Source organism: Caretta caretta, chromosome 14, assembly GCF_965140235.1.
Source record: "Caretta caretta isolate rCarCar2 chromosome 14, rCarCar1.hap1, whole genome shotgun sequence".
Taxonomy (NCBI): domain Eukaryota; kingdom Metazoa; phylum Chordata; order Testudines; family Cheloniidae; genus Caretta; species Caretta caretta.
Window position 1 is genome coordinate 45,116,160 of NC_134219.1, and position 25,551 is coordinate 45,141,710.

At 52.5% G+C, this 25,551-nt stretch overlaps 1 protein-coding gene and 1 long non-coding RNA gene across 2 annotated transcripts in view; one reads left to right on the top strand and one right to left on the bottom strand.

Moving 5' to 3' along the window:
- Positions 1-5,302: 5,302 nt before the first annotated feature.
- Positions 5,303-6,148, bottom strand: LOC125621642 (uncharacterized). The gene is made up of 2 exons (XR_007352527.2): positions 5,809-6,148; positions 5,303-5,425 (listed from the first exon to the last, which is right to left on the bottom strand). It is a non-coding gene; the product is annotated as an uncharacterized LOC125621642 (long non-coding RNA).
- A 435-nt stretch (positions 6,149-6,583) lies between these two features.
- LOC142068991 (uncharacterized) overlaps positions 6,584-25,551 on the top strand; it is a 35,554-nt gene continuing 16,586 nt past the window's right edge. Inside the window, exons 1-5 of the mRNA XM_075119104.1 lie at positions 6,584-6,734; positions 12,073-12,284; positions 13,443-13,569; positions 16,139-17,169; positions 23,818-24,090. Of these exons, the coding sequence (XP_074975205.1) occupies positions 13,536-13,569; positions 16,139-17,169; positions 23,818-24,090 (1,338 nt within the window). The 5' untranslated portion in view covers positions 6,584-6,734; positions 12,073-12,284; positions 13,443-13,535. The remainder of the gene's footprint in view (positions 6,735-12,072; positions 12,285-13,442; positions 13,570-16,138; positions 17,170-23,817; positions 24,091-25,551) is intronic.

A 25,551-nucleotide genomic window follows, 5' to 3' on the forward strand; every position in this document is an offset into this window, starting at 1 on the left:
CTCTAGAATTTAGGGATTTTTTTCGCCTGACGCTCTAGGGACCTTTTTCGTTTCTTTCCGGCCCTGGTAACATTTCTCAGCCTCCGCTGTTTTGGGCTGCCAGCAGAGACTGATTAAGGTCTCCTGTGGCTAGGGTGACCAGATAGTAGGCGTGAAAAATCGGGACGGGGTGGGAGGTAATAGGTGCCTATATAAGAAAAAACCCTAAATAGCGGGACTGTCCCTATCAGGACATCTGATCATCCGACCTGGAGCTCTGGGCAGAGCAAGTAGTGGGGGTACTGGGTGCCGGAAGCATGGGCCTGCCCCCTTCTATCTGCGGCCCCGCCCCCTTCTACCCCTTCTGCCTGAGGCCCCGCCCCCTTTCCGCCCCTTCTGTCTGCAGCCCTGCCCACAGCCTTACCCTGTTCCACCCCTTCCCCATGGCCCATCCCCTGCTCCACCCATGGCCCCGCCCCATTCTGCCCCTTCCCCCAGCACGCTCCCTCCCACCATCCCACTGCAGCCCCGAGACCTGCGAAGCTCTGTGCACCCCACCGTGGCAGAGCTCCTCCAGACCCTGGGCCACGGCCTGGGGAGATTTTTTCCAGGGGCCCCAAATTGGCTGGGGCCCTTGGGCACGGCGGTAATCTGCCAATGGCTGTCACTTTCCCAGCTCTCTGTCTCCCTCTGTTACGTGCTCTCCCCCACCCTGACTGTATCTCCTGTCGCTGCAGGGGTCAGGCAGGACCTCCCTTCCCTGTCGCAATCGCTGCCTCGTGGACCGCGATGCACCTGTTTGCCCATCGGAGCTCGCGCTGATCCACTCCAAAATGTCAGGGAACGATCTAGGCATCGCTGGGCAGAGCCCTATTGATTTGGAGGAAACCATCAGAAACAAACCTCAAAACCATTTGCGCTTTACAAAGTTGCTCCTTGCTCTCCTGGCTGACAGCTGAGGGGCGGATGCTCAGCCAGCGGGAAGGGGAGTGAACGAGGCTTGATGTCGGCCTTCTTCCTAGCTGGATCCTTCCTCCCCCCGAGGCTGCTCTGTCTGGGGGGCAGGGAGCGTGGATACTAGCCAGCCACACCTCCCTTCCCACCCAGGGGGAAGAAATGTACTTTGGAAGGAGGTGGGGAAAGGAGAGACACACAGATCCCTTGGTGTGGGGTGAGGAGGGATTGAGGGGCACCCAGAGCCTGTGTTGGGGGTGAGGAGGGATTGGGGGCACACAGAGCCCCTGGTGGGGGTGAGAAGGGAGTGAGGAGCACACAGCGCCCCGTGGTGTGGGGTGAGGAGGGATTGGGGGCACACAGAGCCCCTGGTGGGGGTGAGGACAGATTGGTGGTACACAGAGCCCCTGGTGGGGGTGAGGAGGGAGTGGGGGGCACACAGAGCCCCTGGTATGGGGTGAGGAGGGTTTGCAGGGTACACTGAGCCCTTGCTATTGGGGAGAGAGGACTGGGAGACCCTGCCATGGCTGGATGAAGGAAAAAGGAGACACAGAGTTTCTGCCCCAGTGGGACAGGGGGAATGGGGAACACAAAGAGAGTCTTTAGCATGAGGGGGAGAATGGATATCCCCGGTATGGGCAGAAGGGAGGTCACACCCAGCCAAGATGGGGAAACACACCCCAATAACTGCTGCATGACCGAGCAAGGTGAAATGTATACCGAGAAGCTCAGGCATTCGGTTCTCTCACCAGCTTCACCTGCTGGCACCACAGCTTGGTCTACACAAGAAAATTAGGCCAGCTTGTCACTTGGGTTGTGTTGCCCCTCTTTACTATTCCGTGCTCCTCAGCATGAGCGGTGACTCCTGGCTGGATTCTCTCTCTATCCCAGCAGGTGATGGGATGTTAAGGGAGAACCAGGCAGGAAAAAATCCACAGCAGGAAGGTCATAAGGAAATGGAAGCACATGGGGCCTTTTTAGGAAGCTCCACAGAGAACATTTCCTAGATTCTTGGAGAGGTCAGAGGGGCAGCCGGGGAAGCAGCCAGGGAAGAAAGTTATTAAATCCCCTAAATTTGGGGGAGGTTGTCGGGACCTCAAGAAAACCACAGCCCAGCAGAGAATCCCCACAGAAGAGAGAAAAAACACATGCACCGAGTGTGGGAAAAGCTTCAGTCAAAGCTCACACCTCATTTCCTGTAATGAAATCCACCCCTGAGCAATGTAGTTAAGCCGACCTAAGTGCCTGTGTAGACAGCACTAGGCCGACAGAAGAATTCTTCCATTGACCTAGCTACTGCCTGTTGCAGAGGTGGATTAACTACAGCGATGGGAGCAGCGTAGGTAGTGTCTACGGCCACTTCAAGTGTAGACAAACCCTACATCATGACCTTGGAGAGAGAGGTTAACGACAGACAGAGAGGCATCTCTGTGCTCAGAAGGGGAGGAGAAAGAACACAGCTGCAATGGATCGTGACAAAGATTTTACTTCCCCGTCCCCGGGGAGGACGCGTTGTCCTAAATGGGGTCTAGCAGGCCTACCCCAACTGGGAGCTCAGTTGTTGGACTTGTGTCTTGAGAGCAGCAACAAAAGCTGTACTTCCCCCCCTCCCCCTTGCCCCCCCCCATTCCTATCCCCTCTCTTCTCCGCTTGTCTCTGCCAGTTTTGTCAAAAGCAGGGAAAGTTCCCACCATTCCCAGCACGCGAGTCCAAACGCAGGCACAGAACAAACTCTTCCCCGCCAAGAAGGACTGTTTGACCACATCAGTGATTCTAACCGGTATCGTCTCTCTGGAACGGGGACACCGATAAGGTTGGAATAAAATAATTTTGCATAAGCACTCCATTTCAGTTTCACAACGTTTTGATTCTTTTGTTTTTCTCTTGGAAATGAATAATTTCCCAGAACTCTGGCCTGAATTGTCTACCGCTTGCCATGGGCTGAAGCAAATCCAGATCTCCGCACTCAGGACCCCAAATCATGTTTAACTGTTTAAGGCTCAGAGACAGGGCTGGGCAAAGACTCTCTGGGCTCGTTTATTCCTTCAAAATGAACACAGCAGATGGGTCGATCCGGAGCAAAACGTGGTCATTATAAAGCAGCCTGTCAGGGCAACGGGGGAGGTCTCAGGAGGGGCATGAGTCCATCTCGCAGCCAGGTTCCCCCCAGGTTTCTTTCCCTGCCGAAAAATGTTCTAGACTCGGCCACGCTTGGAAAACTTGGAGTCGCTTTATTCCAGCACAGACCCACCAGGACTAAACCCACATTTTAAACCCGACTGGTCTACACTTGAAATATAGGTTGACAGAGCTCAGAGGTCCCCAAACTGTGGGGGAGGAATGTTCAGTGAGGGCATGATGGGGCCCTCTGGGGATGGGGAGAGAGTGCCATCCAGCCCCGCCCCCAGCTTTGCTCTGGCCCTGCCCCCAACTTAGCCCCAGCTCCTGGCCCTGTGCTAGCTCCATCCCTGGCTCCGTACCTAATGGCAGGACCAGCTACCAGCTTCCACTGCAGCCTGGCTGCGGGTCCGCTCCCAGCCCCATTCCTGCTCCGGTTGAGGCCCCCCATGGGGAGGCGGGGAGAGAGTACCACCCAGCCAGCCCCGCCCCCAGCTCCACCCCCAACCTTGGCCCCATTCCCAGCCCTGCCCCTGGCCCAAGACCCACCCCCAGCTGCGGCCCCAGCCTCAGCCCCCTTTCCCATCTGCACCCCCCACAAGCCTCGGCCCTGCTCCTGGCCCCAGCTTGGGGGGGCATGACCCTGAAAAGTTTGGGGACCACTGACACACCTACATCTCTCAGTGCAGTGTGGAAAATCCACACCCCTAGACATTACACCAGCCTAACCCCCAGCATAGACCCAGCTAGGTGGACAGGAGAATGCTTCCATTGGCCTCGCTACCGTCGGCTGGGGAGTTGATGGTCCTCTGTCAATGGACGCTGTCGCTGTGTCTACATGACAGGGTTCTGCCCACAGAGCTACAGCACTGTCCCCCCTGAAATTGTCCCCCCAGGGCAGTGCAGCGCCCCGACTTGGCAGAGGCAGGAACTGGCTTTTCCAGTCTCTGCTGCTCACCTTGTTCCCAGGGCAGTTAATCTGCCCAGGGATGCTGCAGCAGGAACTGGGAACCTCTGACCCTACTTATGTCTCCTTCTGCCCCTTTCATCTCAGCTCTCTATTTTAGTCTGCTGTCTCCGGCTTCTTCCCTCCCCCTCTGCCTGGTGGCTGTTTGTCCCAGGGGCATGTCTGTCCTCTTCCCATGGGTCAGTGCATCTCAGTACAAGCAGAAGCTCTGGGACTTGGGGACACAGGGGGAGCAGAGAAGGGGGTGAGCAGGGACTCTCTGTGCAGAGTCACTGTCCTGCTCTACGTAGTGTGAAAAACTGCTCTCTGTCTTAATTTGCTACTTGGGGCACACTGAGCATGCTCACACAAACTGAGCATGCTCAGTAACATCTGCTGAAGCCACTGCCCTTCACCCTGCCCTTATTAGCCATAAGATTCTGCTGATTGCTTTTCACAGGGGTTAAAAAGGGGGCAAATCGGAGCAGGGGGGGTGGCCAGGTTCTGGGCAGGGGACAGAAATTGACTGGTCGCAGGGGGGTCAAGCAGCTGGAGTCAGGGTTAGGATAGGGGCTGAAGGGCAAAATCAGGGATGGAGGGAGGGGGGAAAGGAGACAGGGCTAAGCCCAGGGGTGAGACGCTGCCAGGGGATGACATAGGATAAAACCCCTGCACAGGCAGGGGCAGAGGGGGTAAGAGTTACCCCGGTGGGACTGAGACACCCGTGTTTGCAAAAACAGAGCGGGGGCCGGGGGCAGAAGGCAGAGGGCCTTTTTTATTTCCTCTCCCACAGACAGCAGGGGCTTCCCAGGGCTGGGCTCTGAAAGGCGCAAGGCACCCCGATGACGAGTCACCGCAGCTCCTCTCCCTCCCAGTGAGGTGCCGCAGGAGACCTGAATCAGTGAAATATTTTACATACGCCCCATAGAAACAAAGAATCCCTCACCAGCGTGTCTGACCACCTAAAGTCTAGCAGTTCACCAGTTTGTCTTGTCTGCAGCTGGATTCCCTGAATTACTCTTAGCACGTCACCATTTCGCTTTGCTATTGTGCAGCTGCACGCCAGTGTGCTATTTAATTTATATTTTTAAAACACGGGTTCAAAATGCAGTCTGCATGAGTAATGGCGCATCGTTTTAGCAATGACATCGGTGTTTCTAGTATTGCCCTCACTGTCTTTTGTCCGCGCAGGGAGCGAAGCTGCGAAAGAAATGATCTTTAAATGACCTCACTCTGTTAAGAGGTTTCAGAGTAGCAGCCGTGTTCGTCTGTAGTCGCGAAAAGAAAAGGCGGACTTGTGGCACCTTAGAGACTAGCCAATTTATTTGAGCATAAGCTTTCGTGAGCTACAGTCCGCTTCATCAGTACACACGTGTACCAGGCAGGGTTGTTTGGAAGCTGAAGACTTTCTGCTTGCGTCCCACGCCACTGTCGAGTTTGAGCAAATTAGGACAAGTCAGCAAATAAGCACAACCTCCTGCATCAGAAACTGCTGCTGGTTACAATTGGCTACCCCACACCAGTAGCCGATTGGGTCCAGAAGCAGTTTAAGATGAGTAATTGCTACTGGTAGCAAATTCATAGATTATTAGGGTTGGAAGAGACCTCAGGAGGGCATCTAGTCCAACCTCCTGCTCAAAGCAGGACGAATCCCCTGTAGTTGCCCCAGATCCCTAAATGGCCCCCTCAAGGATTGAACTCACAACCCTGGGTTTAGCAGGCCAATGCTCAAACCACTGAGCTATCCCTCCCCCCACCAGATAGCATTTTATCCCTACCCCCAGCCCTTTCCCCAAGTCTCTCCCCATCACCTGCTGGCTCTGGCTCAGGGGCGGGTGTTGGCAGAGCCCGGGGGCTGGTTCCAGTCACCCCTGGGCTGGGCACAGAGGGGGGTTAATGTGGGTCTCTCCCTCCACAGACCCCACTGGGGGGGCAGCAGCTGCTCAGTCCAGGCTCCCGGCTCACAATGGACAGGGAGGTGGCATCTGACCCAGGAAGATAAACAAGACACAGAGGGAGCAAGCTTCCCTCTCTGTGCAAAAACCAGAGCCCTCTGGATGAGCCCCGTTCTGCACACTAGGGTGACTAGATGTCCTGATTTTATAGGGACAGTCCCGAAATTTGGGGATTTTTCTTATATAGGCTCCTATTACCCCCCACCCCCATCCCGATTTTTCACATTTGCTGTCTGGTCACCCTAACACTGGCCCCCAAAGCAGGACCCCCCCCCGGGGGACCGGGGCGGAATCCTGCGAATCACCCCCAGACTCTGAGTCATGGATTAAGGTCCATGGAGGGCTGGGAGAGGTTGCCCGTGTCCAGGGGTGCGCATCCCCAAAAAGGCAGGGGGGCTTGGGGCTGGGTGGGGGAGCTGCAGCTGGGGGTTGGAACAATTTGTACAGTGTGTGTGGGGGTGGAGGGCTGAGAGCCATTGAACCAAACTGCAAACCCTGCATATGATGGAAACCACTTCAAGCCGGGGGGTGCGGCAGCCCCCCTCCTTCCAGCGCCTCTGGGCTGCGGTGCCGTGCAGTTTATCGCTAGGACCCAGACGGGAGCAGGGCTGGGGTCACGCTGGCCCGGCAGCAGGAAGTGATGTGACTTGCACTCCCCGGTTGGTGGCTACAGTAACTCTTTGTTGTTGCTGTCTGGGTGAGTCCCAAACCCCCTTTCCCCCACCCCACGCAGAGCTGGGCCTCCAGACCTGGCAGGATCCCACCTGAGCGCCTCTGCCCAAGTAAGTCTTGGAGCCAAGGTAAAAGAAATCTTCCCATCCACTACGCCTCTATGTGCGGGGGGGGGGGGGGGGAGGGTTAGGCCAGGGGTGTGTATTTTTCACAAGTGAATTTTCACATCCCGGTGCAGTGTAGGGGTGCGAAGTGCGTGTGCCTTGCAAACTCCATGTGCTGGTGTGAATTTCCATCGCTCTGGAGAAGTCAATGGAGCTGCCGCCAACTGAGAGCAGCTGGGGATCTGTCTTGGGAAAAGAAACCCACTGTATGATCAGTGTTTATTAGAGTAACAATTTGTACAAAGCTGCTTTAGTCTCCTCCAGAGTCAGCTAATGCCCAACCAAGTGGAATACGATTTTGGTTTTGCATCCCTGCCCATCCTGGCTAATAGCCATTGATGGACCTATCCTCCACTTCTTTTATGAACCCTGCATCTGAAGAAGTGGGTTTTTTACCCACGAAAACTTATGCCCAAATAAATCTTAGTCTTTAAGGCGCCACCGGACTCCTCGTTGTTTTTGTGGGTACAAACTAACATGGCTACCCCTCTGATTTATGAACCCTGTTAGTCTTTTGGCCTTTGCAACATCCTCTGGCAAAGAGTTTGGTTGACTGTGTGTTGTGTGTAGAAATATATACATTTGTTTGTTTTAAACCTGCTGCCTATTCATTTCATTTCATTTGGTGACCCCTAGTTCTTGTGGTATGAGAAGGAGTAAATAACCCTTCCTTATTTACTTTTCCATCCACTCATGACTTTATACACCTCTATCCTATCCCCCCATCTCTTTTCTAAGCTGAAAAGTCCCCGTTTTATTAATCTCTCCTCATACAGAAGCTGTTCCATCCCCCTAATCATTTTTGTTGCCCTTTGCTGAACCTTTTCCAATTCCAGTATATCTTTTTTGAGATGGGGCAACCACATCTGCCCGCAGTATTCAAGGTGTGGGCGTACCATGGGTTTCTACAGAGGCAATCTGATATTTTCTGTCTTATTATCCATCCCTTTCTAAATGATTCCCAACATTCCGTTGGCTTTTTTGACTGCCGCTGCACACGGAGTGGATGTTTTCAGGGGACTATCCACAATGACTCCACGATCTTTTTCTTTCTATAAGCAAACTACAAAGGGACAAAGCCTGCTAGCTCAAGATTTTGTTTTGTTATTTTATTCTGTCATTATATTTTTAAAGGCCTTGTCTACACTAGGATTTTAGGGGCTGATTTTCAAAGGCACAAAGGGCAGAGGTCTGTTCTGTGTTTGTATAGTCCCCTAGCTCAATAAGTCCAGGTGGGTGAGGATACCTTTCCTTGGGCCAAATTCTGTTGGCGACAGAGACAAGGTTTCAAGCTTTCACAGAGCACTTCAACTTAAGTCTGGGCCTGAGTTGACGAAGAGCTCTGTCTCTTTCACCAATATAAGTTTATCCAATAACAGATATTACCTACCCACCCTGGCTTCAGGATTTTGCACCATGTTTAAATAGCAGTGAGTAGGAATAGGAAAGTGATTTTACATTTCTGCAACATTGGTGAGACTGGTACTGGAATACTGCCTGCCGTTCTGGTGTCCACATATTAAAAAGGGTGTTGGCAAAATTGGAAAGGTGTGCAGAAAAGATTCAGGGGCCGGAGAATGTGCTTTATAGCAAGAGTCTTAGGTCTGGTCTACACTACAGACCTCTGTAAGTATAATGCACAGTCAACCTGTGGAACTCCTTGCCAGAGGATGTTGTGAAGGCCTAGACTACAACGTGGTTAAAAAAAACTAGATAAGTTCATGGAGAATGGGTCCATCAATGGCTATTAGCCAGGATGGGCAGGAATGGTGTCCCTAGCCTCTGTTTGCCAGAAGCTGGGAATGAGCAACAGGGGATGGATCACTTGATGAGTTCCTGTTCTGTTCATTCTGTCTGGGGCACCTGGCACTAGCCACTGTCAGAAGACAGGATATTGGGCTAGATAGACCATTGGTCTGACCATATGGCCGTTCTTATGTTTTTAACTAAATCACTCAGAGGCTGAAAAATCCATCCCCCCAATCAAAGTGGTTATAACGACCTAACCCCCATGTACACAGCACTATGTCGGTGGGAGAGCTTCTTGGTTTCCTCCTTTTGCAGAAGTGGATTAACTAAGGTGAAGGGAGATATTTCTTCTGTCCACTTAGAGCAGGGGTGGGCAAACTACGGCCTGAGGGCCACATCCGACCCTTCAGATGTTTTAATCCAGCCCTCGAGCTCCCACCGGGGAGCGGGGTCTGGGTCTTGCCCCGCTCCAGCTGGGCAGTGGGGTCGGGGGCTTGCCCTGCTCCACGCGTGTTGTGGCTCCGCACAGCTCCCGGAAACAGCAGCATGTCCCTCCTCCAGCTCCTACACGTAGGGGAAGCCAGGGGGTTCTGCACGCTGGCCCCGCCCCAGCGCTGCACCCACAGCTCCCATTGGCTAGGAACTGCAACCAATGGGAGCTGCAGGGGCAGTGCTGGTGGACGGGTCAGCACGCTCAGCCGCCTTGCCGCGCTTCCACGTAGGTGCTGGAGAGGGGACATGCCGCTCCTTCCTGGAGCTTCTTGAGGTAAGCACCACCCGGAACCTGCACCCCTGACCTCCTCCCGTGGCCCAAACCCCAGCCCCATCCCTGATCCCCCTCCCGCCCTCAGTCCCAGCTTGGAGCACCCTCCTGCACCCCCAGCCCCTCATCCCCAGAGCTTGCATCCCCATCCAGACCCTTCTGCCCCCCGCACCCCAACCCTCTGCCCCAGCCGGAGCTCCTTCCCGCACCCTGAACTCCCCATTTCTGTCCCCACCCCAGAGCCCGCACCCCCAGCCTGAGCCCTCACCCCCTCTCATACCCCAACCCCCAATTTCGTGAGCATTCATGGCCCGCCATACAATTTCCATACCCAGATGTGGCCCTTGGGCCAAAAAGTTTGCCCGCCCCTCACTTAGAGCATCTTCCTTAAACTGCTGCGTATGGTGTCTATGCAGCGTTCCCAGTGTAGACCTGCCCTTACAGAGCTCAACCTGTTAGCTTCTTGAAAAGAAGATCAAGAGGTGACTTTGAGTTGATTAGGGTGTAAATGCTGTTATGGGTTGGGCTAAACCTTGTTATGGGGCAGGCCTGGCCCCTGCCTTCCATTCAGAATAACGCTGACGAAGGCACTGTAATCGAGTGGCTGAAACAATGGAATTAGCCCCCATGTCCACAGGCACATCTGGGAAAGCTGATAGAAGCTGAATCACGGAGCCCAGAGGGTTTCAAACACATGGGCTAGGCCAGTGGTTCACAAATGGGGGTACACGTACCCCTGGGGGTACCCAGACGCCTTCCAGGAGGGACGTCAACTCATCTAGATGTTTGCCTAGGTTTACAACAGGCTCCATAAAAATCGCACAAAGTGAAGTCAGCACAAACTAAAATCCCATACAAACCATGACTTGTTTATCCTGCTCTACAGACTATACACTGAAATGGAAGTCCAATATTTCTACTCCAGTGGATTTATTTTACCATTATATGGTAACAGTGAGAAAGGAAGCAACTGTTCAGTACTGTTCAGGGGCTGTGACACTTTTGTATTTTCCTGTCTGATTTTGTGAGCAGGCCGTTTTTAAGTGAGGTGAAGCTTGGCAGTTACACCAGACAAATCACCTCCTGAAAGGGGCACAGTTGCCTGGAAAGGTTAAAAGCCGCTGGGGTAGGTCTTTGATTGGTCCAACTGTTAGGAGGCTGAAATTGGCTTCTTATTGCCAGCTCCTTATTCATGGCTCCCAATTCCATCTACAAAGGCCAAAAAAAAAAAAAATTAAAAATACGAAAATACGTCAGTGTCAGATCTTTTTTTTTTTTTTTTTTAGAAATTTGATCAAATTAACATGACTGAATGTGATACAGATTGAAGTTACTAATTACTTAATTGTTTATTAATTCAATAATCCAATAAGGAGCTGGCTGCACCTGACAATATAAGTCTCCGGTCACCCCCAAGTGACACATCCCCGTGACGGTTACGACTGTTCTGAAGGACCTGGCACAAGCCAGCATGTAGGTGCCTACTAGACAGCTAAATGCTTCGGTGAATACAAGTTTCAATTTTGCTGACCCAAAGGGGTAGTGGGTGTCGTGCGCTTGCTGAAGTATCTCTCAAGGGATTGAGACTTTTGTGCCAAAGCAGCGCCCTGGTTTGATCCCTAGGCTGTGCAAAAAAAATATTCTTAGAATCCCTGAACTTTAAGAGAAGCTTTATTGGTGGGGTGGGGGAGGTGTATCTCAGGAACCGCATAACCAAACATCCTTAAATGTCGGTCACTAAGCCACCTCCATGTTTCCATGCCGCACAGCAAAGTTCAAGACAATCCCAATACCCATGCAGATTTTAGAGTGATTAGAAGAGTTCCACCTTTAAGCAGAAAGCAGGTCCTAAACTGAACTCCCCATCACTGTAACAAACAGCTGACCCGCAGGCCTGTCTTATCAGCCCTCACCCACCTTCCACATGGAGACCCTGGCTGGTTTCAAAGTCCTTCCAACCCTTCCCCCTTTTTACAGTCTCAATTCTTTGCTTGCTAGGCTTCTTTAACCTCGGGTATGCAATTTTCACAAGAAAGGGTGGTATTTTTACAGACTCATTTACCAGCCTAGGGATTTGCACTAATTATCCCCCAGTGGTTTTAGTTTCTGATAGTTCATTGATGCTTATCTGGCTTCCCTCCACAAGTCACTGCATTGTGTGTCCTATTTCAAGAAGGATGCGAATCCCTTCCCCATCCCCAGGTGGTAACAATGCAAGGGGAGAGGGGGAACATAAGAATGGCCATACTGGGTCAGACCAATGATCTATCTAGCCCAGGATCCTGTCTTCCGACAATGGCCAATGCCAGGTGCCCTACGGGAATGAACAGAAAAGGTAATCATCAAGTGATCCATGCCCTGTCTCCCATTCTCAGCTTCTGGCTAATAGCCATTGATGGACCTAACCTCCATGAACTTATCTAGTTCTTTTTTGAACCCTGTTATAGTCTTGGCCTTCACAATATCCTCTGGCAAGGAGTTCCATGGGTTGACCCGTGCGTTGTGTGAAGAAATACTTCCTTTTGTTTGTTTTAAACCTGCTGCCTATCATTTCATTGGGTGACCCCTCATTCTTGTGTTATGTGAAGGAGTAAATAACGCTTCCTTATTTACTTTCTCCACACCTGTCATGATTTTATAGACCTCTATCATATTGCCCCTTAGTTGTCTCTTTTCCAAGCTGAGAAGTCCCAGTCCTATTAATCTCTCCTCATACGGAAGCTGTTCCATACCCCTGATCGGTATTGGTGCCCTTTTCTGAAACTTTTCCAGTTCCAATATATCTTTTTTGAGATGGGGCGACCACATCTGCCCGCAGTATTCAAGACGTGGGCGTACCATGGATTTATATAGCGGCTATATGATACCAACTCACGCCCATGCATCCTCACTAGCTGTCACAGCGCGGGCTATGGAGAGAGGAGGCCGTATGGTTCTGACAGCCTCTCTTTCAGTGGTAGGATCTCCGAACTCCCGGGTGACAGGTGAGTTGCTAGGACAACTGGGAGGGTTTTAAACTAACCAGTTAGGGGGGAGGGGGATAACAGGGCAATCATGGTACCAATACCCAAGCTTGTAAACCAGCCTCAAGTCATCACAGGTACGACAAATCCAAGTGCAAAGAGTCATATAAGTAACACTTTTAAAAAAAATATTTTCTATAGTCTAATGCGAGGAGCCGAGGTGATAAATAAGAGGAAGTGGAGATGCTCATGTCTGAGAGGAAATATGATATGAATGGTATTTCCAGTTCTCTGCAGGCTCCACTTCCTGTATCAGCCTGTGGCTAGCAGGGGTGTGATAAACGGGAGGGCCCCTGCCCTCCGCCATCAGCTGGGAGGGACAAGGAGCTCTCTCTTTCTCCCCACCCTGAAACCTCCTGGCTGCTCTGAGCAGGGTGGGGGTGGGATTCTGCTCCTCTGTGACCCCCCAGCAGAGGTGAAAGTAAGTCGAGTGACTTACCGGTACTCTGGGGCCAGCTCTGGCCCCCGGAAGGAGCGGGGCCTAGGGCGGAAGGGGCGGGGTTGAGGGGGTCAGAGCTGTAAGCCCACCCTGTAAGGTAAGTGCCCCCCCCACTGGGGTAGCAGCAGCAGCCTGGGGCTCCGGGGGCTATTTAAAGGGCCCGGGGCTCCCCTCTTCTACTGCCCTAGCCCTTTAAATAGCCGCCCTATTAAATAGCCCTTTAAATAGCCCTGGGGAAGCGGCGGGGCTCCAGCGGCTATTTCAAGGACTGGGGCGGCAGAGGCAGCTGGAGCCACGGCCCTTTAAATAGCCCCTGGAGCCTTTGCTGCCCCAGGGCTCCGGGGGATATTTAAAGGGCCCGCAGCTCCCCTGCTTCTACCGCCGCAGTCCTTTAAATAGCCGCCGGAGCCCTGGAGTAGTGGCGACGGGGCTCCAGGGGCTGTTTAAAGGGCCCAGGCGGTAGAAGCAGGGGAGCCCCAGGCCCTTTAAATTGCCCCCTGGGGAAGCCGGGCTGCCCCAGTACGGTGCACCGGCTCTTGCCGGTACACCGTACCGTGGCATACCGGCTTACTTTCACCTCTGCCCCCCAGAGCTTCCGTTTTATTGGTCCCCCACCCCTGTGACTAATGGGATTGTGGCTGGGGCAGCAGGTGCTGAGTGGGGGTCTCTTGCTGTTTCAGGGGCCGGTGACCTTTGAGGAGGTGGCTATTTATTTCACCCAGGGGCAGGGGGCTCTGCTGGACCCCGCTCAGAGAGCCCTCTACAGGGACGTCATGCAGGAGAACTACGAGACGGTGACCTTGCCGGGTAAGGGGTTCTTGTCACCTCAGTTATTGGAAGCTGAGGGAGTTGGGATGTGGCCATTTCAGCTTCTTCTCAGGGTCTGCCCTGGTCACTTCAATTTCAGGGGCATGGGCCTGATAATCCTCAGATCCAGGGTGAGAGACTCAGATCTCCACACCCCTTCCCACAGGATGGAGGAGTCCGAAACCCATTATGATGCTCATTATCCCCGTCCCCTCCAGACCTCAAGGTGTCAGAAGGACGGTCCTGACCTGCCTGTCTCAATTCTCATTCACACACAGAATCCCACTTCTCCTCCCTTCCCAGGATTAGCTCCATCCCTGGGCAGGGCTCTGGGCTCTTGGGGTTTAGAAATAGGCCCGAGGCGAGCGAGGGGAGGGTGTCAGGGGAGGGGCAGAGTGAGGGTGGGGCCTCAGGGAGGGGGGCAGAGTAGGCGCGGGGCTTCAAGGCGGGGCATGCCCTGGGAAAACCAAAAGTCAGCACCTATGGGTGCCTAAGTGATCACTCGTTAGCCTCCAGCACAAGTGTATCTTGAGTGCAAAGGGTGGTTATCTGAAGTCACTGTCTTCCTGTGTACCTCCAGCCAAGCCTTTCTTGAATTAACCCCTTGTAGTCTTGCAGCCACCACCCTTACATCCGTCAGAAAAAGAGAACATATAATATTCATAATTTACTACAGAGCGGCTCCAAATCTGTCAAAGACACATCTCCCCCTTTCCCATCCCAAGGGGGCTCAGTGACCACGATCAGGGGTGCCAGAACAGAGGTGGCCAGGGGGCTATGCCCTCCCTCTTTTTACCGGCCATAAGGGCAAGCGATGGGAGGGAGGGGGTGAAGAGGAGGAAGCAGGAGGTGGGGTCTTGGGGGAAGAGGCAGCGTGGGGGCTCAGGCAGAAGCAGGCAATGCGAGGGCAGGGGCTCGGGGGAATGGGTGGTGCGAGGGGGAGGGCTTGGAGAGAAGGGGTGGGGTGGGGCAGGGTCTCAGGGGAAGGGACGGGGCCTCAGGGGGAAGGAACAGCTCGGGGGTGGGGCCATGGGTCAGGCATTGGTGCCCCCCACTTTTAGGAACCTTGCGCTGCTCCTAACCATGGTCCCATCCGTTCAGATTCCATGTCCCCCGAGCCCAGCGCGGGGCCAGGTTGAGATCAAGGAATCTTCTTTGTGACAAACACTCTCCCAATGCCTGACATGCCTTGATCTGGTCTGATTTCATCCGCCGCCCCGAGCAGGATTCCCCTTCCCCCAACCTGGCCTGATCACCCGGCTGGAACAAGGGAAAGAGCCGTGGGTCCCGGATCTCCAGGGCTTTGAGGAAAGGGGGGGAATTACGGGAGGTGCCTGAACAGCTGGGGAGTCAATCAAACTGACAGAGAAGGCATCAGAGTGTGAGGCAAAAAGCGGAGATTCCCACAAACATGTTGTGAATGAACCCTCCCAGTTCTGCCTCATCTCACCCACGTCAGGGCTGTGGCCAGGAGGGGTCATAGGACGGGAAGGGACCTGCGCTCAAGGCAGGATTAAGTATTTTCTGGACCATCCCTGGCAGGGGTTTGTCCAACCTGCTCTTAAAAATCTCCCATGATGGAGATTCCACAACCTCCCTAGGCAATTTTATTCCAGTGCTTAACCACCCTGACAGGAAGTTTTCCCTAATGTCCAACCTAAACCGCCCTTGTTGCAATTTAAGCCCATTGCTCCTCGTCCTATCCTCAGAGTTTAAGGAGAACAATGTTTCTCCCTCCTCCTCGTAACAACCTTTTATGCACTTGAAAACTGGTAGCATGTCCCCTCTCAGTCTGCTCTTCTCCAGACTAAACAAACCCATTTTTTTTCAATCTTCCCTCATAGGTCATGTTTTCTAGACCTTTCATCATTTTTGTTGCTTTTCTCTGGACTTTCACCAATTTGTCCACATCTTTCCTGAAATGTGGTACCCAGAACTGGACACAGTACTCCAGTTGAGGCTGTATCAGCATGGAGTAGAGCGGAAGAATGACTTCTCGTGTCTTGCTTACAGCACACCTGCTAATACATCCCAGAACGATGTTTGTGTTTTTGCAACAGGGTTACACTGTTAACTCATATTTAGCTTGTGATCCTCTGACCCCCAGATCCCTTTCCATAGTATTCCTTCCTAGGCAGTCATCAGTGTGACCTAATCAGTTGTATCATCATGGTGGATGTCACGTATGGCTTCCCACCCACCCACCCTGGCTGATAGATGTAGGACCTCACCCCCCTACTCTGTGATCGACCACAACAGGGTTATTCTTCTTCATCTTTCAAGAGTGGTGGCTCTTCTTCTTCTACTACTACTTTCTCTCTGTCTTTCACACACATCATCCCCTCTATGCTTGGATGATGTGGAGATGTAACCCAGTTGTAATGGATCACGGCGCTCCTGGCGCCCACTTCAGAGAAGGAACAATTACAGATGGTTCAGTAAATTATACCTTTCTCAATTTTCCCCAACACTTATTGTGTTGTGTTTCCCCTCTTCACCCTTCCTTGTTCTTTTCTTTCACCCAAGCATGGGGAATGATTCATGTCTGAATTCTTTCTCTTTATTCCAGCAGGTGATGGGATGGAGAATGACAAAAAGGAGGAGAATCTACAGCGGGAAGGTCCTGAGCAAGTGGCATCTCAGGGGACCTTGTCGGAAAGATCCAAGGGGAATTTTCCCCAGAGTTGCGAGCAGGGAAAAATCTGGGGGAAACAGCACAAGTCAAAGAAGCGGCTGGGCAACCAACCAAGGAAAAGAGTGGGTAAGACCCTTAATTGTGAGGAAGGCTGTAAAAGCCTCAAGGAAACCTCAGCCCAGAAGAGAATCCACGCAGAAGAGAGAAAAAACACATGCACTGAGTGCGGGAAAACCTTCAATCGGAGCTCAAACCTGATTTCTCATCGGAGAACCCATACGGGAGAGAAACCCTATAAATGCACGGAGTGTGGGAAGAGCTTCAGTCAAACTTCCAATCTTATTTCTCATCGGAGAATCCACACGGGAGAGAGACCCTATAAGTGTATTGAGTGCGGGAAAAGCTTCAATCAGAGCTCCAACCTTATTACGCATCAAAGACTCCACACGGGAGATCGACCCTACAAATGCCCCGACTGTGGGGAAAACTTCAATCAGAGCTCAGATCTTATTACTCACCAGAGACTGCACACGGGAGAGAGGCCCTACACGTGCATGGACTGTGGGAAAAGTTTCATTTGCCGCTCAAACCTCATTTCGCATCAGAGAATCCACACGAGAGAGAGACCCTATAAATGCTTAGACTGCGGGGAAAGTTTTGACTGGAGCTCACAGCTTATTAAACATCAGATATTCCATACGGGAGAGAAACCGTACAAATGCTTGGACTGTGGGAAAAGTTTCAGCGACAGCTCCACCCTTATTTCGCACCGGAGAATCCACACGGGGGAGAGACCCTATAAATGCCTTGACTGTGGGAAAAGCTTCCATCAGAACTCAACCCTTATTAGGCACAGAAGAACCCACACTGGAGAAAAACCCTATAAATGCCTTGACTGTGGGAAACGTTTCAATCAGAGCTCAAACCTTACTACGCATCAGAGACTTCACATGGCCCAGAAACCTTGAATGTGGGAGCAGCTTAGGGTGACCAGATGTCCCAATTTTATAGGCGCCTATTAACCCCCCACCTTTGTCCCGATTTTTCACACTTGCTGTCTAGAGCAGCTATAACTATCTGACTGTGCCAGCCATCGGCAAATCCATACAGGGAAGATGCCTCTTAAATGTCCTTAGCATGGAAAATCCTTCAAACAGAGTTAAAGGGCTTGTCTACACTGCAGAGCCTTGGCTGGGTATATCTCTGCTGGCAAAGTCTCTTAGTGGAGACACAGCTTAAGACAACAGAAGGCGATCTGCTGAAATGGCTAAACTACCTCCTGGAAGGACATTTGCTAAGCCCACAGAAGCACTAAGCTGCGTCTACACTGGGATTTTTTTCCGGGATAGCTATGTTGTCTAGGGGGTGTATGATTTTTTTCACACTCCTCGCCAACATAGGTCCATCAGTGGCTATTAGCCAGGATGGGCAGAGATGCTGTCCCTAGCCTCTGTTTGCCAGAAGCTGGGAATGGGCGACAGGGGATAGATCACTTGACGATTACCTGTTCCGTTCATTCCCTCTGGGGCACCTGGCACTGGCCACTATCGGAAGACAGGATACTGGGCTAGATGGACCTTTGGTCTGACCCAGTATGTTCTTATGTTCATAGCTATGCCAGCAAACTTTGTAGCATAGACTTTAACTGATATCAGACTTCAGAGATTCCACACAGTGGGGATTCTACCAGTGCCAAACCAGTGTCCTAATTCCCACATGTGTCTGTGGCATTTGGCTCCCAAGCATCCAGCTGCCCATCGCTGGGGTGAGGACACAGCAGCGGCCAAACCTGAGCTGATCGGTGACCTTCTGGCTCTGCCAGGTCTAAGCAAACCTCAGGCAGAGGAGGAGAAGCCCCCATCAGCCCCTCCTCCCTGCTGCAGCCCTGGCTGCTGAGCTGATGGGCCACAGGTGGGGGAAGGGAGAGAGAGAAACTCCTCCAGACACTCCCCCTGCCTGGCTGAAGTTCCCCCCTCTCCCTTCTCTTCCCAGACGGGATCCCCCTGCCATGGAGATGAGGAGAAGGACACTTGGGCCACTTCACTCTACACACCTGTCCCCACCCCCCCATCTTCCACCAGCCCCTGGGCTGGGCTCCCCCACTTGCCTATATAAGAACAGCCAGACTGGGTCAGACCAAAGATCCATCCAGCCCAGTATCCTGTCTTCCGACAGTGGCCAATGCCAGGTGCCCCCGAGGGAATGAACAGCATGGGTACTCATCAAGTGATCCATCCCTTGCCACCCATTCCCACTCCACTACCTGGAGCTGTTCCCTGCAAGGGACGTGTCCCTGACAGCTGACAATGTGTCCACTCCCCTCTACCAGTCCCCCAGGGCTTTGGGTTCTGGGGAATGAAATATTAGGGGACCCAGAAACTGGGAGACTGAAGGTTTGGTGCTTGTGTAGATGGGAACCAGATGGGGTTCTCGGCTGGCACTAGCTAGTATTTGGGGATAATGGAATAAGAGGGGAGGGGAGGTTTGGGCTTAGAGAGATTCTGCTCCCTGTTGTTCACCCCTTCTGCCCCTTTGATCTGCCCCCTCCACGTTCAGTCATTGACAGGGACTGATTTCCATACAGCCCTTGAAAGAGGCCTAGAGAAGGCTAGAGGCATAGGAATCACACCTCAACCCTGGCAGCATCAGCCTCTGAGGCTAGGAAATATGGTCTGGGTTCAGCTGGGGTTAGCTAGCATGTTTCCCTCTGATCTGGGTCAGACGTCAGCCAGTGTTCCTGACCGACTCTGAGCATCTGAGGACTACAGTGGAGGAGAAGCTGGATATGAGTCAGCAGTGTGCCCTTGTTGCCAAGAAGGCTACTGGCATATTGGGCTGCATTAGTAGGAGAGTTGCCAGCAGATCGAGGGAAGTGATTATTCCCCTCTATTCGGCACTGGTGAGGCCACATCTGGAGCATTGCATCCAGTTTTGGACCCCCAATACAGAAATAAATGTGGACAAATTGGAGAGTGTCCAGTGGAGGGCAATGAAAATGGTTAGGGGGCTGGGGCACGTGACGTATGAGGAGAGGCTGAGGGAACTGGGCTTATTTAGTCTGCAGAAGAGAAGAGTAAGGGGGGATTTGATAGCAGCCTTCAACTACCTGAAGAGGGGTTCCAAAGAGGATGGAGCTCAGCTGTTCTCAGTGGTGGCAGATGACAGAATAAGGAGCAATGGTCTTAAGTTTCAGTGGGGGAGGTGTAGGTTGGATATTAGAAAACACTAGTTCACTAGGAGGGTGGTGAAGCACTGGAATGGGTTACCTAGGGAGGTGGTGGAATCTCCATCCTTAGAGGTTTTAAAGGCCTGGCTTGACAAAGCCCTGGCTGGGATGATTTTAGTTGGTGTTGGTCCTGCTTTGAGCAGGGGGTTGGACTAGATGACCTCCTGAGGTCTCTTCCAACCCTGATCTTCTATGATTCTATGATCTCATTTATAGCAGCACCTCCTTTAGAGATGTGGTGGTTACAGGCACCAAGTTCCCTCTTGTTGGGACAGATTTTGTCATTCCAAGCAAGTCTCACCTTGCTCTGGCTTGTACTGAGGAACATTTATATTTCTACCTTTTGTATTTTATGAAGCAGAATTGAATAGATGCTAAAATAGCTGGAGCCGGGACAGAAAAATGCATTGACTCAGCCTGTGGGTTACTGGAGGGTGATGGGATGAGTCAGAGAAATTCCCTCCGTCACCATGTTGATCCCCCACCCCCTACCCTCCATTAGCTCACTGATTGTTTATCCTCCCCACATTCCACCCTTCCACCTCCCAAAGTGTCGGCTCTCCATGCACTTTGATTTCTTTGATCCTAAATCAGACTCGTGAGGGCTGGAGAGGAAAGTGTCACAGACCTGGAAGAAGAATGCAATTGAATCCCAGACATGGTGTGATCCTTCTGAATTGAAATCCCGGTTTCCATCTGTTGGCAAAGTGGCTTCTGCTTCTGGGCTTTTTTCCTTGCAAAATTCAGATTATTTGGGGGATTATTTGCAAGTTTGGGGGATTTTTTTGTTTGTGTTCCTTTCATTATGATGGTGCTAAAATTTTGTAAATAATACAACTAATGAGGCACAAAGTGAAGTAGGTGTAGCCAGTTTAAAAATGAACACGGGCAAATCTGGTCTCCTGAATTTGAGTCAGAGGCAACATATTCCTGGATTTCAACGGATGTGAATTTGAAATTGGATTTTCAGCTCTTGTACTTTTGGGTTTCTCTCTTTCCTGAAGAAGTTTGGATCACATACTTGGATATTAGTTTGGCTTGGTGGGATGTACAGTGGATTTATTGGATACCTGCCTCTGACAACTGAGTATTTGCCAGAATAGTCCTTTGTCATTTGTTTTTTACTGTTTCCCCACCCTTCGCCAGGTGACTTTAATGTTGTTTGAACAATGAACATTATAAATAAGTATCGACATACACACTGATGGGTGATTGTGAGGGTCGCAGTTCAAGAGACAGCAAGTGATATGGAGAAGGAAGCTATGGATGGATCCCTGCAGTGACATGGGATCCAGTCAGGGTGGGAGAGGGTGGGAGGCGGAAGACAGGGGGAACGGTAAGGTTTCCTCTGGAGAGCCAGACCGCTGAGTCTGAGAACTGTTAACTCACTGCACTTAGGCCAGAGAGAGACAGGAAATGCCATCTGAGCAGCGGGTGAAGCCATCCCTGAATCCTACAGGGCAACGAATGATGCTTCAAGTTGAGTGATGAGGGGGCATCTAATTCCTCAGAGGACGAGGCTGTGCGGAGTTGAGAAGGAAGCAGGGGATGTCAGTAGGTCTGACTAGCCTTGAAGACAGGTCTGCCTCCATCTCTGAGGCCAGAGAGAGACAAGCAACCTGACAGCCCACCTGGTCACCCCTTCCCGTCTAGGGGGGAGACTGTCTCTGCCCCACCCACCAGGTGCATCCCCAGGGAGATAAAAGCCTCGGCTGGGACTGGAGATGCCGACACTGCTGTCAGTTTACCCCGTTCTTTGGCTCCCGTGAAACCACATTCCCTGGATTTCCTGTTCTCGGAGCATTTGTGACTAGATCCCAGCGTCTCTCCCGGAGCCGCTGCACTTTTCTGCCCACTGTAAAATGTTGGCTCCGTTGCTGAGGCCTGCAGGAGCTGGAAGTGGCACTGGGCTGGGGCTGAAATGCACCATGCTGAGCTGGGCGTTGGGTGGAGGGGCAGTGGGGTGGGGGCTTTTTATTTCTTGCTTTGAAATTATAAAGTAGAATTTTAGTTTCTCAAACTCCCCGTGTCCTTAGTCTGGAATTATGAGTAGAAATGGCCTTGAATAGGTTCAGAGGCTGTCAAGGAAGCCTCTCTGAGGTGTGCTTTTCCCACCTGAGCTGGTGCCTGTGTGTGTGTCCTAAGATGGTGTGTGCGTGTACACTTTATTAGGCCTGATCCTCATGCCACAATTTGTTCCCCGTTCCTTTACGGCCTACGAAATACGGGCATGGGTGGCACGTGAACCACTTGTTCCGGGAGGCTAGCCCCAGCCCTGCCCCTTCTGCCTGAGGCCCCACCCCTTCCACCACCCTTCCCCGCCAGGGCCCCAGACCCTCCACCGTGGCCAGAGGAGCCCTGCCCCAGCTGTCCTGAGTCCCAGCCTGCTGGCTGGCTGGCTCCATGTGGGGAGAGCAGGGAACCCAGGAGGGGGCCATGGGGCAGAGCATGGGCAGGGCCACGGCTGGCTGTTTGGGGAGTCTTTGCATCCCCTGGCCTGTGATACCTGCCACCCACGAATACGTGTCACATTTCATTTAAGAACATGATTATTTGTCTTACAGCCACACCTCCAGGTCCCGCCCAAGATCAGTGCCCTGTTGTGCTCGATGCTGTACATACATGTCATGAGAGACATGAAGGAGCTGCCTATCAGAATTGAAACCCCCCTCAGAAAGGTGGTATCCCTACCCTCTGATTGCTAGAAGCTGGGAATGAGCAACAGGGAAAGGATCTCTTGATGATTCCCTGTTCTGTTCATTCCCTCTGGGGCACCTGGCACTGGCCACTGTCAGACACAGGACACTGGGCTAGATGGACCTTTGGTCTGACCCAGTGTGGCCGTTCTTATGACACACCGGCAACTTCAGAGGCTGTTAACTTTTGCACTTCAAGTAGGGATTCAACTTCTCGATGTGTGAAAAACACAGTGATAGTGGCCAAAAAGAGCATTTTAAAAAGTAAATAATTGAAAGGAGCGAAACTCCATTTGCAGTGGGTTCCCGGGAAAAGGCCATCCAGCCAAGGAAATCAGAACAACAGCAAAGACAAATGTGCGAGTTGCTATGGGGCTTTACTAGGGTGACCAGAGAGCACGTGTAAAAAATCGGAACAGGGCAAGGGGTGTAATAGGTGCCTATAAAAGACAAAGCCCCAAATCTCGGGACTGTCCCTATAAAATCGGGACATCTGGTCACCTTAGGCCAGTGGTTCTCAAACTAGGGCCGCTGCTTGTGCAGGGAAAGCCCCTGGCGGGCCGGGGCAGTTTGTTTACCTGCCGCGTCCGCTGGTTTGGCCGATCGTGGCTCCCACTGACCGCGGTTCGCTGCTCCAGGCCAATGGGGGCTGCGGGAAGCGGCGCGGGCCGAGGGACGTGCTGGTCGCCCTTCCTGCAGCCCCCGTTGGCCTGGAGCCGAGAACCGTGGCCAGTGGGAGCCGCGATCGGCCGAACCTGCGGATGCGGCAGGTAAACAAACCGGCCCGGCCCCGCCAGGGGCTTTCCCTGAGCAAGCGGTGGCCCTAGTTTGAGAACCACTGGCCTAGGCTTCCCCCAGAAATGCAAACTGGTGATGGATTCTTTTAAATGCTAAAAACACGTGACCTTTATTACTATTATTATCTGGTAAACTATATCACTGAATCGAGCCTCCTTTAGCAGCGCAATGCACCGTGTCGGGCAGGGAAGAGCTGCCAGTCTAGACAATGGGATGTCCTGCGCCTCCAAGAAAACAGCCCTGGGAAGCAGGCCCAGAGGACATGCTCCCCGTACCCTCTTTGCCTGGCTTGCCCCATTTGGGGGTAACTCTTCCCCCTCTGCCCTGCCCCATCCTGGGCTTTTCCCCCTCTCTGCCACTGCCTGGCAGCGCCTCAACCCTGACCCCTACCCCCTGCCTCTGATTTTGCCCCTAGGCCCCTCTCGTCCCCCTGCCTAGCTGTCTGTCCTTCCTGTGCTGTCAGTTTAGCCCCTGCCCAGATTTTGCCCACGTCCCTCCCCTCCGATCTGCCCCCTTTACTGGTATTCGCCCTCCCGAGAGAGGGGGAGCAGCCTCTGCAGAGGTCAAGGACAGGGCTCGATTTGTAATGAAAGAGAAGCCCGGGCTCAAGCAATTTTGGTCACCAAAGCTCCTCCCTTTTTGCAGGAGCCAGGTCAGGCCCGGCCACGCCGGCCGGCAGCAGCTTGCAACATTTGCAACGGCAGCTCCGCGGGCCCCCGGGGCCGGGGTCCCCTGCAGCAGCAGCGGCCGCGGGAGGGCAGAGGCAGGGGCGGGAGGCTCGGGGCAGGCTGGCTTGCAAGGCAATCGGTTTGTCGCTAGGACCCTGACGGGCGCTGGGGGTCACGCAGCCACCGCAGGAGCAGGAAGTGAATCGCGCTACACAGTAACTCTTTGTTGCTCCGGGAGGGAGCTCCGCGTTGTCCCTTGCAAGAGCCCCCCTCCCCCCCCCTCCAGCCTGCTGCACCGGGAGCCCCCCCCGAACTCTGGCTGCAGCCGGGCGAGGTGAATATCCAGGAGTAGCATCCCCTCTGCTCCCCTGCAATTTGCAAACCCCAACCTGCCCGGGACACCCCCGCCTAGGGAAGCAGAACTTCCACGCAAGGAGGGGGGGGGGACCTCCGGACGCTCCCCGCTGCTCCCCAGTGAGGACACCCCTTGGAGCAAAGGTAAGAGAGACCTGCCCTTTGCACCCCACCAAGGTTACACCCTCCCCCTGCAGACTCTGGTTATCCCGCCCCCCCCGAGCCGTTGGCTGGGGATTTGAGGTTGAAAAATCAGCTCAGCGGGGTTGGTTCATGCCTGCGCCTTCCTGCCTTTTTTCCCCCTGCCAGTGGCACTTTTGTTTGCTAGGCGTGGATGTTCACATTGCCAGGCGCCCCTTGGGAACCTGTGCAAAGCGTGTCTGTGTGTGCATTGCACCCCCCTTCTCCCCCGCCCTGCAGCTGCACCCTCCGCTCGCGCAAACCGGAGTCGCTCCCAGCAGGGCAGAGGGGAGCTATGGCCGATTCACTCCAGATGGAATCTGGACTCATTGATTCCAGTGCGGTTACAGCTGATTGACGCCAGCCGGGGATCGGGCCCGGTTGGAGCCACACCGGTTTACAGTGGGTGTGGAGCTTGGCTTGAAAACGTTGTGGAAACATACAGTGCCTATTTTTAGCAACAGTAGGTACAAACTGGCTCTGGGTTACTTCCGGCTCCGCATATCGTAGGAGGCTTAGACGGTCATCTAATCCAGTGGCTCGCAACCTTTCCAAGCTACTGTCCCCCTTTCAGGAGGCTGATTTGTCTGGCGTACCCCCAAGCTTCACCTCACTTAAAAAAACACTTGCTTACAAAATGAGACATAAAAAATACCCAGTCACTATCACTGAAAATGAGACATAAAAAATACCCAGTCACTATCACTGAAAAATTACCCCCTTCTCATTGTTACCATATAATTATATAATAAATCTATTGCAATATAAATATTGTATTTCTATTCCAGGGTAGCGTTTAATTTCAGAAAGGGGAACGACACAAAAACGAGGAGGTTAGTGAATCAGAAATTAACGGGCCCAGCCCCAAATGTGAAATCTCTGCAAGCTGCCTGGAAACTTTTTAAAGATTCCATAATAGAGGCACAACTTAAATGTATACCCCAAATTAAAAAACGTAGTAAGGGAACCAGAAAAGAGCCACCCTGGCTAAACAACAAAGCAAAAGAAGCAGTGAGTGGCAAAAAGGCATCCTTTAAAAAATGGAAGTTAAATCCTTGTGAGGAAAATAGAAAGGAGCATAAACTCTGGCAAATGAAGTGTAAAAATGCAATTAGGAAGGCCAAAAAAGAATTTGGGGAACAGTTAGTCAAAGACTTCAAAAGTAGTAGCAAAAAAAATTTTAAGTACATCCGAAGCAGGAAGCCTGCTAAACCACCAGTGGGGCCACTGGACGATCGAGGTGCTATAGGAGCACTCAAAGACGATAAGGCCATTGCGGAGAAACTAAATGAATTCTTTGCATGGGTCTTCATGGCTGAGGATGTGAGGGAGATTCCCAAACCTGAGCCATTCTTTTTAGGTGACAGATCATAGAATCGCAGGGTTGGAAGGGACCTCAGGAGGTCATCTAGTCCAACCCCCTTC